Source organism: Pimephales promelas, chromosome 12 (genome assembly GCF_988280905.1).
Source record: "Pimephales promelas chromosome 12, fPimPro1.hap1.1, whole genome shotgun sequence".
Lineage (NCBI taxonomy): Eukaryota > Metazoa > Chordata > Actinopteri > Cypriniformes > Leuciscidae > Pimephales > Pimephales promelas.
In genome coordinates this window covers 25,829,481-25,847,377 of record NC_142780.1, presented here as the reverse complement: position 1 = coordinate 25,847,377, position 17,897 = coordinate 25,829,481, and the positions used below count along the sequence as shown (strand labels likewise).

General features: G+C 37.2%; 1 protein-coding gene and 1 long non-coding RNA gene across 6 annotated transcripts; one reads left to right on the top strand and one right to left on the bottom strand.

Moving 5' to 3' along the window:
* Positions 1 to 251: 251 nt before the first annotated feature.
* On the top strand, positions 252 to 1,016 carry LOC120484282 (uncharacterized). Its single transcript, XR_005623710.2, has 3 exons — positions 252 to 425; positions 552 to 621; positions 723 to 1,016. It is a non-coding gene; the product is annotated as an uncharacterized LOC120484282 (long non-coding RNA).
* A 2,701-nt stretch (positions 1,017 to 3,717) lies between these two features.
* Positions 3,718 to 13,857, bottom strand: tcea3 (transcription elongation factor A (SII), 3). 5 transcript variants are annotated; one of them, XM_039679698.2, is made up of 24 exons: positions 13,698 to 13,857; positions 13,524 to 13,610; positions 12,779 to 12,841; positions 12,364 to 12,469; positions 12,075 to 12,186; positions 11,723 to 11,887; positions 11,544 to 11,642; positions 10,193 to 10,282; positions 9,567 to 9,650; positions 9,357 to 9,464; positions 9,147 to 9,251; positions 8,767 to 8,856; positions 8,535 to 8,645; positions 8,373 to 8,426; positions 7,947 to 8,006; positions 7,705 to 7,770; positions 7,534 to 7,605; positions 7,016 to 7,075; positions 6,522 to 6,682; positions 6,339 to 6,395; positions 6,073 to 6,227; positions 5,176 to 5,322; positions 4,966 to 5,037; positions 3,718 to 4,848 (listed from the first exon to the last, which is right to left on the bottom strand). In XM_039679698.2, exons 1-24 carry the CDS (start codon positions 13,773 to 13,775, stop codon positions 4,840 to 4,842), a joined length of 2,211 nt encoding a protein of 736 aa, XP_039535632.2. In that variant the 5' UTR covers positions 13,776 to 13,857; the 3' UTR covers positions 3,718 to 4,839. The 5 variants fall into 5 exon arrangements, with proteins under 5 accessions (XP_039535632.2, XP_039535634.2, XP_039535637.2 ...); XM_039679700.2 differs by lacking the exons at positions 7,947 to 8,006; positions 8,373 to 8,426 and having other exon boundaries at positions 13,698 to 13,852; XM_039679703.2 differs by lacking the exons at positions 8,767 to 8,856; positions 9,147 to 9,251; positions 9,357 to 9,464; positions 9,567 to 9,650 and having other exon boundaries at positions 13,698 to 13,778.
* Positions 13,858 to 17,897: the final 4,040 nt, after the last annotated feature.

The window sequence follows — 17,897 nt, the reverse complement described above, 5'->3', positions numbered from 1 at the left end:
GATCGGAGATACTAAATTTTTTGACCCAAAAAAACCCGACAGTGTTCGTTTTTTTTTTTTTGGTGTGGAAAAAAAAGTTTCTCCAATCTTCTTGAAACTCTGGATTCTGATAGAGGGCCATGAGACTTAGACCTGAGTGCAAAAACGGAGGCTCTAGACCCTTCCAGAGCTGAGATATTGAGATCCCACGTAGAATTTATGCATTATAAATATCTCAATATCTCAGCTCTGGAAGGGTCTAGAGCCTCAATTTTTGCACTCAGGTCTAAGTCTCATGGCCCTCTATCAGAATCCCAGCATGTAAATGCTGTGTTGAGCTCGTAATGTGAATCTTGTCTGTATGTTACAGGGACAGGAGAACACGCGTGTGTTTATCCAGTGGAGAAGAGGCTCATGATGCTGAATCATGTCATCAAAGGATTTGAGTGAGTGTACTACAGAAATGGATAACAACATTAAATCTTAAGTTGTAGTTTATTTGAATGATTGTAATTTCAAATGGAGAAATTACAACACTTTTCTGATTCCTGATTTCTGTGCATTTGCTGCAGAGTGCAGAGCTTTTGTGGTGGACCAGGACCTGCAAGGAAAGATGGTGGCAGCATTTGTTGGGGGAAAAAGGTTTTAGGGAATTTATTCAAATATAAAGTAAGGCTGTTTTTAATACATAAATCAAATGACATTGTGTTGTTAAAATTACTGCTTTTGTGTAATGTTTGTAGGATCTGAAATGTCTGCAGACTGGTGTGAGCACTGAGGATGAGGAACCCAGAGCCTGGAAGTGGTCCCATGAATGAGACCCTCCATCTCTCCATCTGCCCTTATGAGTCCCTCCATCTCTCCACCTGCCCTTATTGCCTCAGATTGTGAAGCGCTTGCAGTAGGATGTGGTGTTCAGCGCCTGTAAATACATGCTTGTACTTTGAATAAAGCTTTGTTTCATGTGTTGTTGACTTGTATATGCATTTGTTTGTCCAAAAAATACAAATAAAAGTAACCATCACATTTTAATTAAAGTTTCTTTCATGATAAAAACTAGTTTACTGCACTCAGCTGGGGCACCTGAGTCCATAGCACCAAGCGCCATCACATAATTCCACCGTCCACAAACTCACTATTTTTTTAAAATGGCATAAATACTACGTGGGATCTCAATATCTCAGCCCTGGAAGGGTCTAGAGCCTCCATTTTTGTACTCAGGTCTAAGTCGCATGGCCCTCTATCTGAATCCAGAGTTTCAAGAAGATTGGAGAAACTTATTTTTTCGCACAAAAAAAAAAAACGACAGGGGTACGTACCACTGTCGTTTTTTTTGGGGGGGTCGAAATTTTGAGTTTCTCTGATCTTCCTGAAACTCAGGATTCTGATAGAGGGCCATGGGACTTAGACCTGAGTGCAAAAATGGAGGCTCTAGACCCTTCCAGAGCTGAGATATTGAGATCCCAAGTAGCATTTATGCCATTATAAATATCTCAATATCTCAGCTCTGGAAGGGTCTAGAGCCTCCATTTTTGCACTCATGTCTATGTCCCATGGCCCTCTATCAGAATCCAGAGTTTCAAGAAGATTGGAGAAACTTTTTTTTCTCACCAAAAAAAAAAAACGACAGGGATACCACTGTCGTTTTTTTTTGGGGGGGGGGGGGGGTCGAAATTTTGAGTTTCTCTGATCTTCCTGAAACTCTGGATTCTGATAGAGGGCCATGGGACATAGACCTGAGTGCAAAAATGGAGGCTCTAGACCCTTCCAGAGCTGAGATATTGAGATCCCACGTAGCATTTATGCCATTATAAATATCTCAATATCTCAGCTACGCCACACTCCTGATTTCTCACGATGATGTGTCAAGCCTGAAAGATGGTCTATCTGTTGAGGCACTCGCGATCCACTAGTTTTACCGCAAATTAGTCAAAATATCCTGTAATCTTATCTATAGCGAGTGTGCATGCGAGACAGAGGTTGAGCTCCTAACCGCGCATGACGGCAGAGAGGTAAGCGAGAGCATATACATAACAGCATATAAAGCTGGCTATGTTTTTACAGGGGTAAATATTATTTCATTGTAGGGGGTAAGATGTGATGTTATAAGCATTACCCAGCATGACACCATGGTGAGGAGCATGTGCGGAAGCCGGAGTTAGGAAGTGGCCATGCGGGTAGCACTGAAGTGTTGTGATGTGCAAGTCATCAAGTAAATATGAAAAACCATCTATCACGCCTCGTCTGCTTATCAATAGTTTAAGCAAAACAACATAATCATTTCTAAGAAATGTCAATCTGGCTTCTTTTTTCATTTTCCCTTGATCTGTTATTGTGTTCATTTGCATTTTTACCTCCTGATGCTTACAGCAATACCCGTGGCTATCTAAAAATCTAAGCATCAAAATGACAAGAGGGGCTCTCTTACCTGCAGGGTATCCAATTATCAGCTCAAACCTGAGAGAAATAACTTGACTTCTAGAGAAACTGAACACTGCACAGCCCTGGCATAGTTATCCACTGCTTCATGCCTCTAAGTGGCATTTCCTTTTTACCTCAGGAAATACTCCCAGAAGCAGAACATCCAATAACAGCATTTAATTCAATTCGCTTCTAATGAGCGGGCACCCTGGTAAACTGAGTAATGAAACTTAAGTGAAGATTCAGTGCTAAAAGGGATTTCACACAGAGTTACTCATCTCATTTCAAACATAGTGTACTGAGGATAGCAGAGACCAGGGTACTTATTAAACCCAAAATATAGTGACAGGGGCATCATTAGCTTGGCTAGAAGTGCGTCACAAGGAAATGCCCATGAATAATGACACACAGGGCAGACTTTGACATGCCAGTGAAACAAATTTCCCACAAGTATAGATTGAAATTTCTCACTCAAACTAGGGGTGCTCATTTATCAAAGTCATAGGGTACAAGGAGAATTTATTTCTATTTTAAAATAATAAACATTTATTTTTAGTTTTACAAATATAGCATGGTTTAGGAATTCTGTGAACAACTGAGACAATGGATTGCATTGTTTACTTATATTTCATTATGTTAACTCGATGGTATAGCCACATTGGACAATTTAACCATCTGTGCTCTTTGGTAATTTTTGACCAAAACATTTTTATGTCAATGCTATGTGATCACACATACAAACAAAAAGATTCATGGATATGAATCTCGAAAAGGTTAAATTGTGGTGAAAAAAGTGTCACACTTTGACTCCTCACGGTCAAAAACAACCGCATTGGAAATGAATGGGAAACAAATTTCTAGTGGAACATTTTGGTACTGTGACCAAACAAAATCTTACTGAAAGCTCATTTATTTGAGATATCAATAACTTTTAACTTATAACTATTCAATAACTTTTTTCGGTTGACCTTTTTCATTTAATAATCGGACAAGTGTCATCTTTAAAAAGAGACCAAACTTAAGTCTGTGCTGCAAAGCATTCATGACAGTTTACGTTGGAAATGTCATTTTCAGGTCTCTGCTCAAAAATGGATTATAACTACAGCATAAAAATAATTTAGTACCAAAAAATACAAAATATAGTACATTCATTTCATTTAAATAATAATGAAAAGTTTTAGGGCAAGTTGACAAGCGTTCAGTCACACCTGACTGGAAAGAAACCAAGCATATTTGATGAGCTTTCTACAACCATGGCTGTGCCTGAATGGTATTAGGTCTTTTTAAGTATGCAAAAAAAAAAAAACTACAAAAAAATCAAATCAACATAATTTATTAAAATGAATTTTACAATTATTGCTTTAGTTTTTGCCATTTTTCTCTACAATATTTTATGCATTATTTAAAACAAAACGTTTAGATCCATTTAAAAAGCATTTTTGTGTTGTACTGTATAGCTGCTACATCTGAGATAGTTTAGGATTCTCTTCATTAATTAAATGTTCAATTTGTCAACACATTGTTTTTTAAAGTCTGACCCCATAGGATTCTGTGTAATAAACCAATTAATAATCAAGTAAAAAAACAAAATAACACTGGCATTTCATAAAACAGTATAAAAGAGTAGAATTTGATCTGATTTAGTCATCTGACTCCCAAGTCATTAATGTTCACTTTAATTATGAATATACACTCTTTGCTCTGTGTACTTCTGTAAAAGTTAAAGAATTCATTTACATATTATAAATTCAGGACCATTTGCTGGTAGAATAACCCATTATATTACTTTCTCTTCCAAATTAAAAAAAGATGAGGAATCCTACATGGCAGTGGCAAGGCTACATAAGGGCCAGGGTTAGTGGACTCTAACCTAAACACCTCTGATTGGCCATTGCATTCAAGAAATCAACAGATATGTCTGTGATTGGCTGCATTACTCAACGATGTAAAAAAAAACACATTGTAAATAGAAACCTTCGACACTCTCCAGAGCACAAACACAGATATGCACTGTATCATTTGCCAAATTACCAATATGCTATTATTACAGAGAAAACCGATCGTAGACCACCAGTTATGGGCAGTTTTCCCTCTAAAAGCAATGAGAAGCAGCAGAAGTCAGTGATTTGAGAGAGAAAATTCCCTCGGCCAGGGGAAGGGTAAGCCTTGCTCAGCCTTACACATACTATGTCTATGATTATTTATCTTCGTTTACTGTCCCTATTACGTTCACAGGATAGTTGATTTTGTTATTCTCATGAAACTGTTGGCTGAAAATATAATCACATTTAACTCAACTTAATTGTCAAACTATTTTTAAAATTCATGTAATTTGAGAGTAGGGATTGGTCCACCCTATTTCACCAAGGTCCGCTCACTTTTAAATTTCTGGCCTTGCCACTGCTACATGGTCAATGTTGTTGGACTCCTGGCTTCAAGTTAGCAGAACTAGAAAAAAAAATATTGAAAGACACTTGTTACTTACATTGCTCTACTGGACGTAAGATGATTGGTTTATATAAAAAATAAAATAAAATATATAAGCCAAAACATATTTTTTCTGACCTTCCAGCGATTACCACATTCATTGCACAGCACAAAGGTGGTCATTGGTTCATCAGCACTCCGAGTTTGCACCTGTGAAGGTTTAAACCATACTCAATATATTTATTTTCACAACAATTGAAATAACTTTGCATACTAGGTTTATATGCACTATAAATATCTACAGCTAAAAATCCAGTAATATTAGAAAATGCTGTTTCATCGATTTACCTGGTTGTAGGTGCAGTTTTTCTTCCTGCACTTGCCACACTGCAGCATGTCAGTCGAGGTTCCTCCAGTCTTTGCCATCTGATGTTCTCGGATAGCCTCCTGGGTCAACACGTTCCTCAACTGTTTTAGTTCATCACTAGCCATTTCCTACAACAGCAAGAACATAGTGTTCATTTATAGACAGCAGATCGGCTTCTGATATACTGCATCATCCTTCTAGGTAGAATATATTTGTTTGACGACAGTTAATTTTTGCAACATTGCACTGTAAACAAACAAATGCTCCCGTTTATACAGTACAATGGAACATCTAATATCTAATAATGTAATTCTTGTTTAAAACATAACTATCAGAACATTTTGGGCAAATGGGGTAAGAAATATTAACTTGCACTACCATTCAAAGGGGTCAGTAAGATTGATTTTACAAGGAATTGATACATTTAATCAGTAAGAATGCATTAAACTGATCAAACCACGACAGTAAATACTTAAACATACATTTATATTTCTTTTGAACTTTCTATTTACCCTTAAAACATGATGGTTTCCACAAAAATATAAAGCAGCACAACTGCTTACTGAAATCTTGAGCACCAAATCAGATATTAGAATGTCATTTCTGTTAGATCATGTGACACTGAATGGTTGAGTAATGATACTGAAAATGTAGCTTTGTCATCACAGGAATAAATTACATTTTAAAAATGATTCAATAAGCAAGCAGTTATTTTATATTGCAATAATATTTTTACAATATTACTGTTTGTACTGTATTTTTAATGCATTTTCAAATAAAATGCAGCATTGGTGAGACTTTCATATTAACTTAGTTTTATTATTTCGTTATAATTTATAAAATGAAAATATTTAAGAGGTCCAAAATGTGCAATCTACCTCAGCAGTCATGGTGGCCAGGCGGCTCAACTCGATGGCTCCAGCTAAGACATTTTTACGGAGATTGGGATTTTTGGGATCCTTCAGGTTACTTATGCGGCTGCGGACTCTGTTCTTGTATTTCATGTCTGTGGCTCTTATCTCCTGGTAGATATGTAGGACAGTTAAGGATATCTACTTTTGAATTTTAAGCAATTGTTTCACTAGTGTGAGTTTCACACTAATTTTCAAAGCAATTGTCAACCAATAATGTCCACCAAGGATATAATCCTCGATTTCAGCTGCCATGCCCTCACAGTTTGTCCCATAGTCTTTGTAGTCATCTAATAGGAAAGAAAAGCATATTGTGAGCATCATCTCCACAATAATGAGTATCAAAACAATATATTTCAGTATGTCTGTGATGCAGGTCAGACTCCGTGCGGGTGTCAAGAGTTTGTTTTGCGTACCATCTGTACGTAGTGCGGCGGTCAGCATTTCAATACATTTGTCCCTGATGGAATCCCCGGTTTGCAGACGAGGAGATAAAGGACCCACACTGGAGCTAAGCGACGGAGAGAGAGGGCTTGTGGGTGTTGTGGGTGTCTTTGGGGTCTCTGGTTTACTCTTGCTGTAAGGGAAAAACAAAAAGCAGGCGTCTTTATTGACCATGTGACAATTATTTAAAGATAGAATGTTCCAAAATCCCAACAGAATCATTGATCACTGCTGTCTGTGAACATTATTTTCAGAATTTGTTAGTCATGATTTGAATGACTTTGGGATTTTGTGTTGTATTATAACTGGAATTTAAAGCAGGCAGAATTCTAAGTATATCTGAGCCCATCCAAAAGGATGAGACATAATACTGTCTCATCTTACATAATACTGAAATAACGCCATATGGCATGCTGGTCACATCAAAATGAGTAAATAATAAAAAACAGTAAAGTATAGTTCTTGCCTTTCACTAGACTTCTTGGCCTGGGGTGAGTTGCCAGACCTTGAGTTAGTAGAATCTCTCCTGGAGAAATAACACATGAGAGTTTAAAGTATGCATTCTGTGATGAACAAGAAAGTCATGCATTTATCTTTGTAAAGGATCAGTAGGTTTGGATAAGGGATGTGCGAGACTAGTCAACTAAACAGTATGGCTGCTAGTCGACATTGGAAATAAGCTTGCAATGCTTACAGCTTGTTTCACAACAGGTTATGTGGGTCTATATACTGGTATGAAATTTGATTCCAGTTTAAAGGAGAAACATTATAATTGAAACTTAGACTGCTTAACAAGAACAGATCGGAACAGACCTATTGTATATAGACTGTTTTTTTTTTTACTATCTTCTAGGGGTTTGTTAGACAAGCCCACCAGTTGGTAATCAAATTTTATTTTAAACGTTAATGAAATTGGAACACATCCCTATGTTGGATACTTGAAGATTTCATTGCAAGACCAACTGCATTACTATAACAAGTTACCTCTCCAATTTAGTTTCACTTGATTGTCGTTTCAAAAGGTGATGGCTTGATTTGGAGTCGGTAGAGTCCTTACTATGGTAAAAGAGCAAAACACAAATGCCTGATGGTCAGTAACCATTTTATTTGGTTTTCTATATGTTTTCTTTTATTTTTAGTAATGCATGAGCAGACCTGTCTCTCCGTCCTTCCATGCTCGACTTTCTAGGATGGAGCTTTTTGGAATCCGTGGAGTCCCTTCTAGGAATAAAAGCAGAGTAGGGAATTTTGGTGACAAATTATACTGTTTTAATGAACAAAGAATCCACAAGTCTTGCAAATTGCCCTCATCCTCAAACTCCCAAGACAAAATGACAACAATGCATGCACTTCTGCTGCCCTCTGCCTACATTCTGTTGCAAAGCATCAATTCAAACCTCTCAATCTTGAGCTTCATTGATGGTCTTTTAAGTGGTTTACTGTCTCTTGTGTTTTGTCTGAGAAAGAAAAAATCATCTCAGCATTTTGGGATGGCGACAAATTATTATCACCACAAGCCATGAAAAGACTTCATCTAGTCATTCTAGTCAATCCAAACCTGTGTGACTTTCTTTAAATATATCACAAAAGTCATTCGGAAGACTTTTATGAAGCATGAAAGCAGTGTTCAAGATATTCCTTTAGTGTTCCACAGAAGAAAGTAAGTCATTCAGGTTTGAAACAAAATGAGGGTAAATGATGCCAAAAGTATTATTTTTGGGAGAACCATCCATTTAAATGAATAACACCACACTGCAACTTTTAAGTATAATTTCACTCAACAATGGTGTTGTTCAAGGGTTAGTATTCATCATATTTCAGACCTATCTTTCTCATTGTGTTGAGACATCCGTCGCTTCGGGTCTGATGTGTCTTTTCTATAGTAAAACAGTTGTTGTTATTCTTCAGATGGTGAAGTAATTAAGTAAAAACACAGGCACACAGATATTCATGTCAGCATGCTTTTCATTTCCTCTGCCCCTAACCTTTCTTTCTCTTTGTCTTTATTTGTGTCTAACGAAGGACGTTTTGTAGGTGTAGGTTGAAGATGGAGAGGAACAGGAGGGAGAGGAGAACTGGGATCCGCTGTTTCTTTTCTAAGCAAAGAAAGTCACTGATTATTTATGAGACAAACACTGCGCTTTGTTAGAACAGTGTTACGCTAAAACAAAGCGAGTGAAAGTACTTTGTTTACTTGACAACAAACCAAGCCCTAACCTTTCTTTCTTCATCTCTCGTTTCTGAGGAGGATGTAGATGGAAAGGTAAAGGAGGAAGAGGGGCATTCAGATCAATTGCTTTCTTTACCCTAGGCAACAAATATACAATTCCAATGTGGCATTAAAATGAGAACAAGGGGAAAAACGTGCGCTTCTGGCAATACTAGGTCAGCTCTTGTGAACTAGAAATTATAATTTACAATTTTACACCAATTGAATACTGAATCATTAAGAGCCAACCCTATTATTTTACAAAATAAAACAAACAAAAAACAAACTAAAGTAATAATAATATAGAATATTGTGCTCTTGTCTTCACTAAAAAAAATCTCTTTATCAAAAAAGAGGGCCATGAACTTGAACTGAAAAGTGTTCAGACCTTTCTCTGTGCTCATCTATTGATGAATGTTTGGGAGGAGGAGGAGCAGGCGGAGGAAGAGAAAGGATAGAAGCAGGAGGATGTAAAGTTTCAGAAGGATCTCTCCTGTGAAAATAGATATTTAGTGGTGACCCCCTTTGTTGGATATTTACTAAATTTTTTATAAATAATACAAATTATGAACACATTCTCCTGAGAGCAATCCCTGACCTTTCTTTCTTCACCTCTGATGAGCGCTTAGGGATAGGAATAGGAGGAGGAGGAGGAAGAGGAGGATGAGAGTGATTATGAAGAGGAAAAAGTTCATGTGTGTCTCTCCTGCAAAAAAAAAAAAAGCCAGGCTCATTGCAGTGTTGATTCAAAATGAAATCAGATATTTTGACGTCACACACTGCATGAACTTATAGCACACTGCCTAACCGTTCTTTCTTTCCATCTGAGAAGGGGCGTTTAGTAGAATGAGACTGAAGAGGACAAGATTGTAAGGAAACCAGAGTGTCTTTTCTGTGTAAGAAACGTAAACATCCAAATTCAGCATTTGAACTCCATGTACACTACTGTTCAAAAATTTGGGGTCATTAAGATTTTTTTAATGTTTCTGTATATTTAAAAAAATGGGATTTATTCCAGTGATGAATCTTCAGCATCATTACTACAGTCTTTAGTGCCACATGATCCTTCAGAAATCATTTTAATATGCTGAGGTTTTCAAGAAACATTTCTCATTACTATCAATGTAGAAAACAGTGGTGCTGCTTAATATTTTTGTGGGCACTTTTTATTGAGGATTCTTTGATGAATCGAAAGTTTGAAAGAACAGCATGTATTTGAAACAAATCTTTTGTAATATTATAGATGTCTGTCTTTAATGTCACTTTTGTTCAAATCTATATTTCCATGCTGAATTCAAGTATTTATATAAAAAAAGAGAGTACTGAACCCAAACTTTTGAAAGGTAGTGTACTTTTGTTTTTGCTGTATTAGCTAACACTGTAGATCACACTACATTGACGTGTTCTTAACTAACACATGCATAAAGCTCTGACCTCTCTTTCTTTACATCTACTGATGAGCGTCTTAGAGGAGGGTGAGAAATGATTGAAGCAGGAGGGAAAAAATCAACGGGAGCATCTTTCCTAAACAAAAGTAAAAATACATCTTACATTGCAACTCTGCTAGCCCAGCATACAAGTGGGAAAAGTAAAACAAAATTATGTCAACAGGCTTGTGCACCACTCAGATTTGAGAATATGTTAAAGGGATACTCCACTTTTTTGGAAAGTGGTAAAATGAGTCTATTTCCAAAAAAAGTGGAATATCACTTTAAGGATATTCCTGATTTTTAATTGAGGTAGCAAACATGATGTATAATTGTAATTTAAGGATTATATAAATGATTACGTAGAGTAATTTTTAAACTATAACATGTTGGACATTTTGTTGTACTGTCGAGAATTTTTTTTTCCTTCATTTTATTGTTTTGATGTTTGAGTATTTAACTTTAAGTTAAATCTAATTTTAATCTAATTCATGTAAAAAAATATATATTTTAGAAATCTGGAAGGGAAACAGGCATAATTAGTCCAAAAAATTAATAATGAAATTTACCATTTTTGTTTTGTTGGAAAAATAATGAAATTCCTCCATTGTGTGACTATGTAAATACATTCAGTAAATTCCACTTTCTGTTCAATTCAAACTGAATTCAACACAAATTGAAAGTGAATTCTTAAAGCTGCAGTACGTAGCTTTTTTGGGTTAAACATCATCCAAAATACATATTTGAGAAAATACATAACCAGCCAGTGTTCAATGCTATCTGCTTGGCATAGTTCGATTCAAAGAAATAAGCTTGTAATAATGTTTTTAAGTCCAGTGGTACTGGGGGATTTCTTACTAGTTCAGATGACATTTTCTGGTAAAAAATTCTTATGTTGGTCATACTTCCAAAAAGAATAATCTGTGATTCTGAATGTCATTATCCACCTCGTTGCGGTGCACGCTGTGCCGTGTTGAGGGTGTCGAAGTACAACTCACGTAAAGTTGATAATTCCACGAATGACTGCAACTGCAGATTTCAAACAGAGATGGCGACAAAGAGGAACAACTCCGGACTGGTTTAAATTCGGATTTTTGCTTAACACTATGGCCAGGAAAACTACAATGTTAACGAAATGTTCAGAAAAAAATGCCATTCATGCAACTTTCATGACCTTGTTAGTTTGTGACATTTTAAACTTTCCTCCTAGATAATCAGAAATGAGTTTGAAATGCTGATACTTTCACCATAATAATGTGGCTTCATGTTCTGTTTTTTTTTTGTTTGTTTTTTTATGTAGTACAAGTGCTTCCTCCTAATCACAGTCACATGCTTCAACCGCATGCACAAGCCCTAACCTCTCCCTCTTCACTTCCCCAGATGGAGGAGGACACTTGAGGGGTGGAGATGAATGCGTCCATCCAGAGGGAAGATGATCACTGTTCAATGCATCTTTCCTAAACAGAATACACGTAAAAATCTAATGGCATAGTTTGGGATGAGCAGAGGGGCTTTATACAGCAGTGGGCCTTCTCACCTCTCTAGCTCCTTTTTATTGTTAATAGATTGTTTCCCTTTTTTCGGGTCACTTTCTTGTTTTCTGTTCCTGAGCTCTGCATCTCGTTTCTCTCTTCTGTGTTTTTCATCTCGTTTCTTGTTGGTGTCTAAGTGTGGTTTAATTTCCGTTGTCGATCTTCGTGGACTGACGAGATAAACAGGTTATACTTCATGACGCAAACCAATTTGCTAGCTTCAACCTCTGCGTAAATCAATGTTAGTAGCAAAATGGGCCACTCTCTTGTCGGCTTTTAGGAAGAGGTTCCTAAAGCTTTCAATTACACAGTACAAAAAATTGTTTCCATGTTTTACCCTGTTATTAGCAAACATACCTGGACTCTCTTTCAGGAGAAGTCCTATTGGGTGACCCTGATGCCTTGCTTGGATGATTGCCATTCTTCACCTCATTTGTCCTCTCAGACTTTTGATTTTTGTCAGCTGATTCTGACAAAGAAAAAAGGCATATAACTTAACATTATTAAGCCAGACTATGTTATACTGCATATGTGAATAACATTAATTATATTAGGTATTATGAACCTTTTTTTTTTCAATGGGATTTGGAGTCAGTTTGATCTGTCTCTGATTTTAAGATTTCATTCATTAACATATTACCCTTACCTAAAAGCTTCTTCCAGCTTTTGATAAGAATCTTTGCCAAGTTGACAACATCCTCATCTGTGCAATGTTTCCTTATTCCGTTCACAGACATGCCGATTCTTGTATCCTGGAACAAAGTAAATACTAAATGTTAGACAAACAGAAGCAAGAGATATAAGACAACCAATGATGACATGAACAAGAACAGATGCATTTGTGCATGAATGTTTTATCATTCATCAGTCTCACACAAAATTAAAAAAATAAAACTTTAATTATAAATCTCTCCATATTACTCAAACATTGATATTTTATTTGCATTGACCATATTGATTGCATTGTGTGTTTATATCGCTATTTGTGATACCTTTGATTTGCAGCTATATTTTCCTACAGGGATCAAAAATATATGCCAATACAATTGATCCAGACATACCTGAAGAAGCTTTAGTGTCATGTTGAAATTTTTCAATTCTCTCAGAAGATCTAGAGCTCCATCCTACACAAGCAGGGAGATTAACAATTATTAAATTACTTAACTAAGTAACTGTTATGATTTTTTTTAAATGGTTTCATGTATTTTACTTGTTTTTCACTGTTAATTTTACTGTTCTCAGACATTATAGCAACACTTTAAAAAATTACAAATCAAATAAATTCATACCGGTTTGAAACAACATGAAGGTGAGTAAAATATGGCAGAAGTTTCATTTTCATTTTTGGGTGAACTATCCCTTTAAATACTGTGCTCATGCGCGTAAAACTATTCGAGTCGGCCAAAACACACACCGCCTACTCGACCTTGTGCCATTTACTACGATAAATTCAGAACATACATGCTGTTAAGTACAAAAACCTGCATAGAACGTCAACTAAACTCTCTATAATGACCAACTTTGGTCGTTGTTCTTGTTGCTGCCCTGAATAAATCTAAAGTAAATCGGCTCAATCCTCAGCCAACACCTGTTGTCACTCGCATGCGTCTCTGTAGTCCTATTACAAACACGTCTCTCACTTGCAACTAAATTACAGAAGGCTTGTGCACGCCATATCTTAATGAAGCAGAATTAAAACGCGCAAATGCACATGCAAAAAAGTTTAAACTAGTTATTCATAAGCAGCATGCGCAGTGATCTCACAAACAAACCGCGTAAAGCGTTGCGTCAAAATTAGGATCTCACCATGTTATTTCTAGACACCATCTTGTCTAGTTTTTTAGCAATCCGCAACAGGTCCTCCTCTCGTGACATTGTGTGCGCATTAATACGCTGTAAGTGAAAATGAGATGTGTTTATAATACGTTATGTCACATAAATCGTATTAATTCAGCGAAATGTACGAAGTTTTGTTCCCACGCATAAGTTGCTCCTGCACGGCCAGTTGAGTCGGGGGGCGGGGCCTTCGGGACAGTCGGAGTTGTCAATCAATTTCATTTAGATTTATGACAATTCCTAAATATAGATGCTACCAGGGGGCGATATAAGGATTTTTAGAAAGGACACACCATGAACTTTGTAAGGGTCTATTGTATTTTATGTCTATTTTTGAATATATACATACTATGAAATTCATTCTTCTGCTGAATTCAAAATTATATAACGTCTTTCATGGCATTTGTTCCATAGTAACTTGGAAATAAGGAATAAAATAACGTCTGTTATTTAAATGTTCATTGAGTAACTCCAATTTCACTCACGCGCGTCTTGTCTGGACATTTGCAAGCATACCTCAAAAACATCAGACCGTCCGAGGCATTTGGTTCAATAGCCTACGCAGTACGCAATACAAACTCGACAGGTTTTACAGTTAAGCAGCAGCAGATGGCAACACTGTGTCATATATTAATGTACTCTGACGGTTGCATCTGCTGTGAACCCCTATGCCTGTGAAGCAGGGCAACGAATTTAAGAGATAGTTTACTCACAAATTATTATCATTTACTCAAACTCATTTCCCATGACTTTTTTTGATTGATTGATTGATTGATTGATTGATATTTTTATTTTGAACATGTAAATATAATTTTAAAACGTTATGAGAAAAAAATAATGGTAATAAAATCAGATGAACAACAAAATATAACTCCATACTTTCCAGTAAAAAAGTTTATTTACATGTAGAAGTAAAACTTATGTAGCCTACTCCTACCCCTTTAACGTTCTTTCTTAGTTTGGCAGAATGTTATTGGCTGACTATTCACTTTCATGGTATATTTTAAATAAAAATGGGAAGAGTGTCAGTCAACATTCTCCCTTTGATGAATTAACATTGTATTTCCTGTGGTAATATAGAGAATATTCACTGACACTTAAGCTTTAAACAACCTGGAATGTAGACACTATTTGGCTATTAACACATTAACCCTCCTACACTTTTCATCACACTCTTTCAATGGGAAAATTGTGTTGTGGGGCCTTTATGTCTAATTGTTATTGTTAATATGCAAAGCATGTTTGAGAGGCTGAAATAAAGCTCAGTGACATCTTTCCAAAATAACACGGCGAATATGGACTTTCATCATAACACCAGCAACTTTTCATACTGTCGTATATACAAATATTCATCACTTCGTCTTACCTACCTTGCAAGTGTGTGCTTTCTCCAATGTCTTCACCCTGAATAACCTCTATGGCTTCGATGGGTGCATAAATTATATAAAATTATCAGCATACGTTTAAAATGTGCTGAATTACAGCAGATTTCTGGGAAACAGATATATCATTACCCTTTTCAAGCACCCCACATCAGTCAGCAACTGCTACCAGTTCAACTGGAACAGACAGACAACAAGTAGAATTTGCCTGGAAGGCCCAGTTTTCAAACCACAGTGAAAAAAAACGAGAAAGAAAGAAGAAACTTGAAAAATGGTTTTCCTTTTGATGACCTCCCACTTCAATTTTACGACAAAATAATGAATCAACCAGTACCCACCTACAGTGTCTTCTCAGAGAGTTTGCGGTGTCTCTACCAATTATAGACACAAGACGCCGGACTCCGGCAATTATGGAGAGTCTGAGATGACATCAGACCAGAAAATGAATGATTTCACCGTGCTTCAGTTTTTTTAGGCGCAGTGAGCCCCTGTAATAAAACTCAAAGATGCTAGGCTGGATTGCCACGGCATGCACACCAGCCTTTGGTTATGGGTGTATTTATAAAATCTCAGCAATAGAACTTTTTTTTGTTGTTGTTGCTTAAGTTGGATAGTTCCTGTGAGCCAACATTTTTGAAGGAACCGATATTTGCTGAGGATTTGAGGTGCTCACACATCAGGAGCAGAACTAGTGCTTTGTATACATGCCTGGTCGAAACCACAAAGGTGTGTTTGTCATTATAGCTCTGAGAAAAGACAGATATTAACAGTTTCATTCAACATAATTAGTCTGGTGTTGCTCAGATGCTGCAAACCATGTTAAACGATGACCCACATTTTCAGACAATTGTTGGCTATGACATGTGTCATTGAATTAAAAGCCTTTTAACTAAACATAACTCATTCATGGAAGTGGTCACAGACATCAATTGCTTCAAAAAAGGAACTTATATCACACTCAAATTCCTGCAATTGACAATAAGTGCCTTTGTGATACCACCGATGCTGAGCTAACAAGATAGTTAAAGGCAGAAGTGTGTTAGTGAGTAAATCCCCTCTTACTCTCATTTCCCTTCCTATCTGCCATTAATCCTTTAGTGAGATCCACATCCCCTTACATAGCATATTCCAAATGCCAAATTCAGGACAATTTTTGCCACCTACAAACCCAGTTTCACTTATTTCTTAATCAGCTTAAAGAGTATTAATCAGCTTGAGAGTTGCAATGAGGGGAAATCTTTTAAACTGGCATGGAAAAAAAAGACTTGTCTAGTCTCACACATAAATGAATGTTGTATTTTCAAGTGTAATTTATTTTATTTTTGATAAACACATTTACTGTTCAAAGGTTTGTGGAAAAATTTTTTTTTAAAGAATTACAATTTTTCTACAGCAAGTATGCATTAAATTGACCAAAAGTGACAATAAGACATTTATAATGTTACAAAAGTACTGCAAAGAATCCTGAACAAAAAAAAATGTGACACTGAAGACTGGAGTAATGATGCTGAAAATTCTGCTTTTGCCATCACAGGAATATATTAAATACATTTGAAAATATATTTCAACAAAAACAGTTACTTATAAATTATAATACTATTTCATTACTTTTTTAAATGCATATATTTTTGATAATTTTGGTGAGCATATGAGGTGTTTGAGTGAATTTTGATTGATTTTATATCGATTGATACAGTTGTTTTCACAGTGCCCTTTCGTTCGGGAACTCCTGCATCTCGTTGGAGGAGTTTCCAATGAATTGGGATCACGCTAGGAAGACCAATTGCCTTCGAGTGAATTAAAACAAGCCAATGAACATTGACATGCAGGTCTTTCTCACGTTGTTCTGAGACCCCGGTTCGGATATGTGCCCAAGGTTCCTACCACTTCGTTTGTAGATCAGGTATTGAACCTGCAAGCACTGCCCCCGGAGGAGGCAGACCCAACCCTAACTTTACTCTGTCCCGTCCATGCTCTGCGTTGTTATGTGGACAGAACGCAAAGCTTCAGGACCTCAGATCAGCTCTTCGTCGGTTACAGCAGAAGGGGAAGGCTGTCTCCAAGCAGAGGTTAGCCCATTGGTTAGTGGATGCTATCGTCCGGGCTTATGAGTCTGATTTTCGTTGGATTTTTCCACGCTCGAGCTACCCTCCAGGTTAGCTCTGTCTCTTCCCCTCGACAGAGCTGTTCTGTCGACCTGTTCTGTGACTACCTCAGGGACTGCCATGTTTCATTACCCCACGGATTAGAACATATGTCTATTCCAGTGCCTCCCTTCGGGCGGGCAGGGGCTCTGCAGCGTTCCCTCCTACGGGTTGGGCACGCTTCCCCAGTTTTATCCAAAATCCACTGAGCGGCTCTTGCAGAACAGCAGTGTGATTCTTCCTAGCTAGCTCCTGCCGTAAAGAAAACTAAGAAACTACTTTGGTGGGAAGCTAAGCTGGGTGCTGGAAGGGGCCAGCACCATGGCGTTTATTATGGTATTCCAATTCATTGGAAACCCCTCCGACAAGACATAGGAGCTCCCGAACGAAAAATAACATCTCGGTTACGTATGGTAACCCTCGTTTCCTGAGGAGGGAACGGAGACATCTCGTCCCGTCGCCATACTTGCTGTACCTTTGCGGAGGACTGGACACCGTCCGGCTCCTCAGCATAAAGCCTATGTGTGTGCCCTCGCTTCCGCTTTATACCCGCACTGGCAGGAGGGGTGTGGAATGCATGTCCTGCATGCTAATGTTCATTGGCTCGTTTTAATGCACTGGCAATTGGTCTCCCTAGTGTGATTCCAATTCGTGGGAAACTCTTCCGACGAGACGTAGAATTTCCAGAACGAAAGGGAACTGTGAAAACAACTGTATCAATCAATATAAAACCCAACCCTAACCCTAACGTATCCGAGACATTTTCTTTAAAGAAGCATAATGGAGCTAAATTCTGTGGGTCATATGTAAGGCAGATC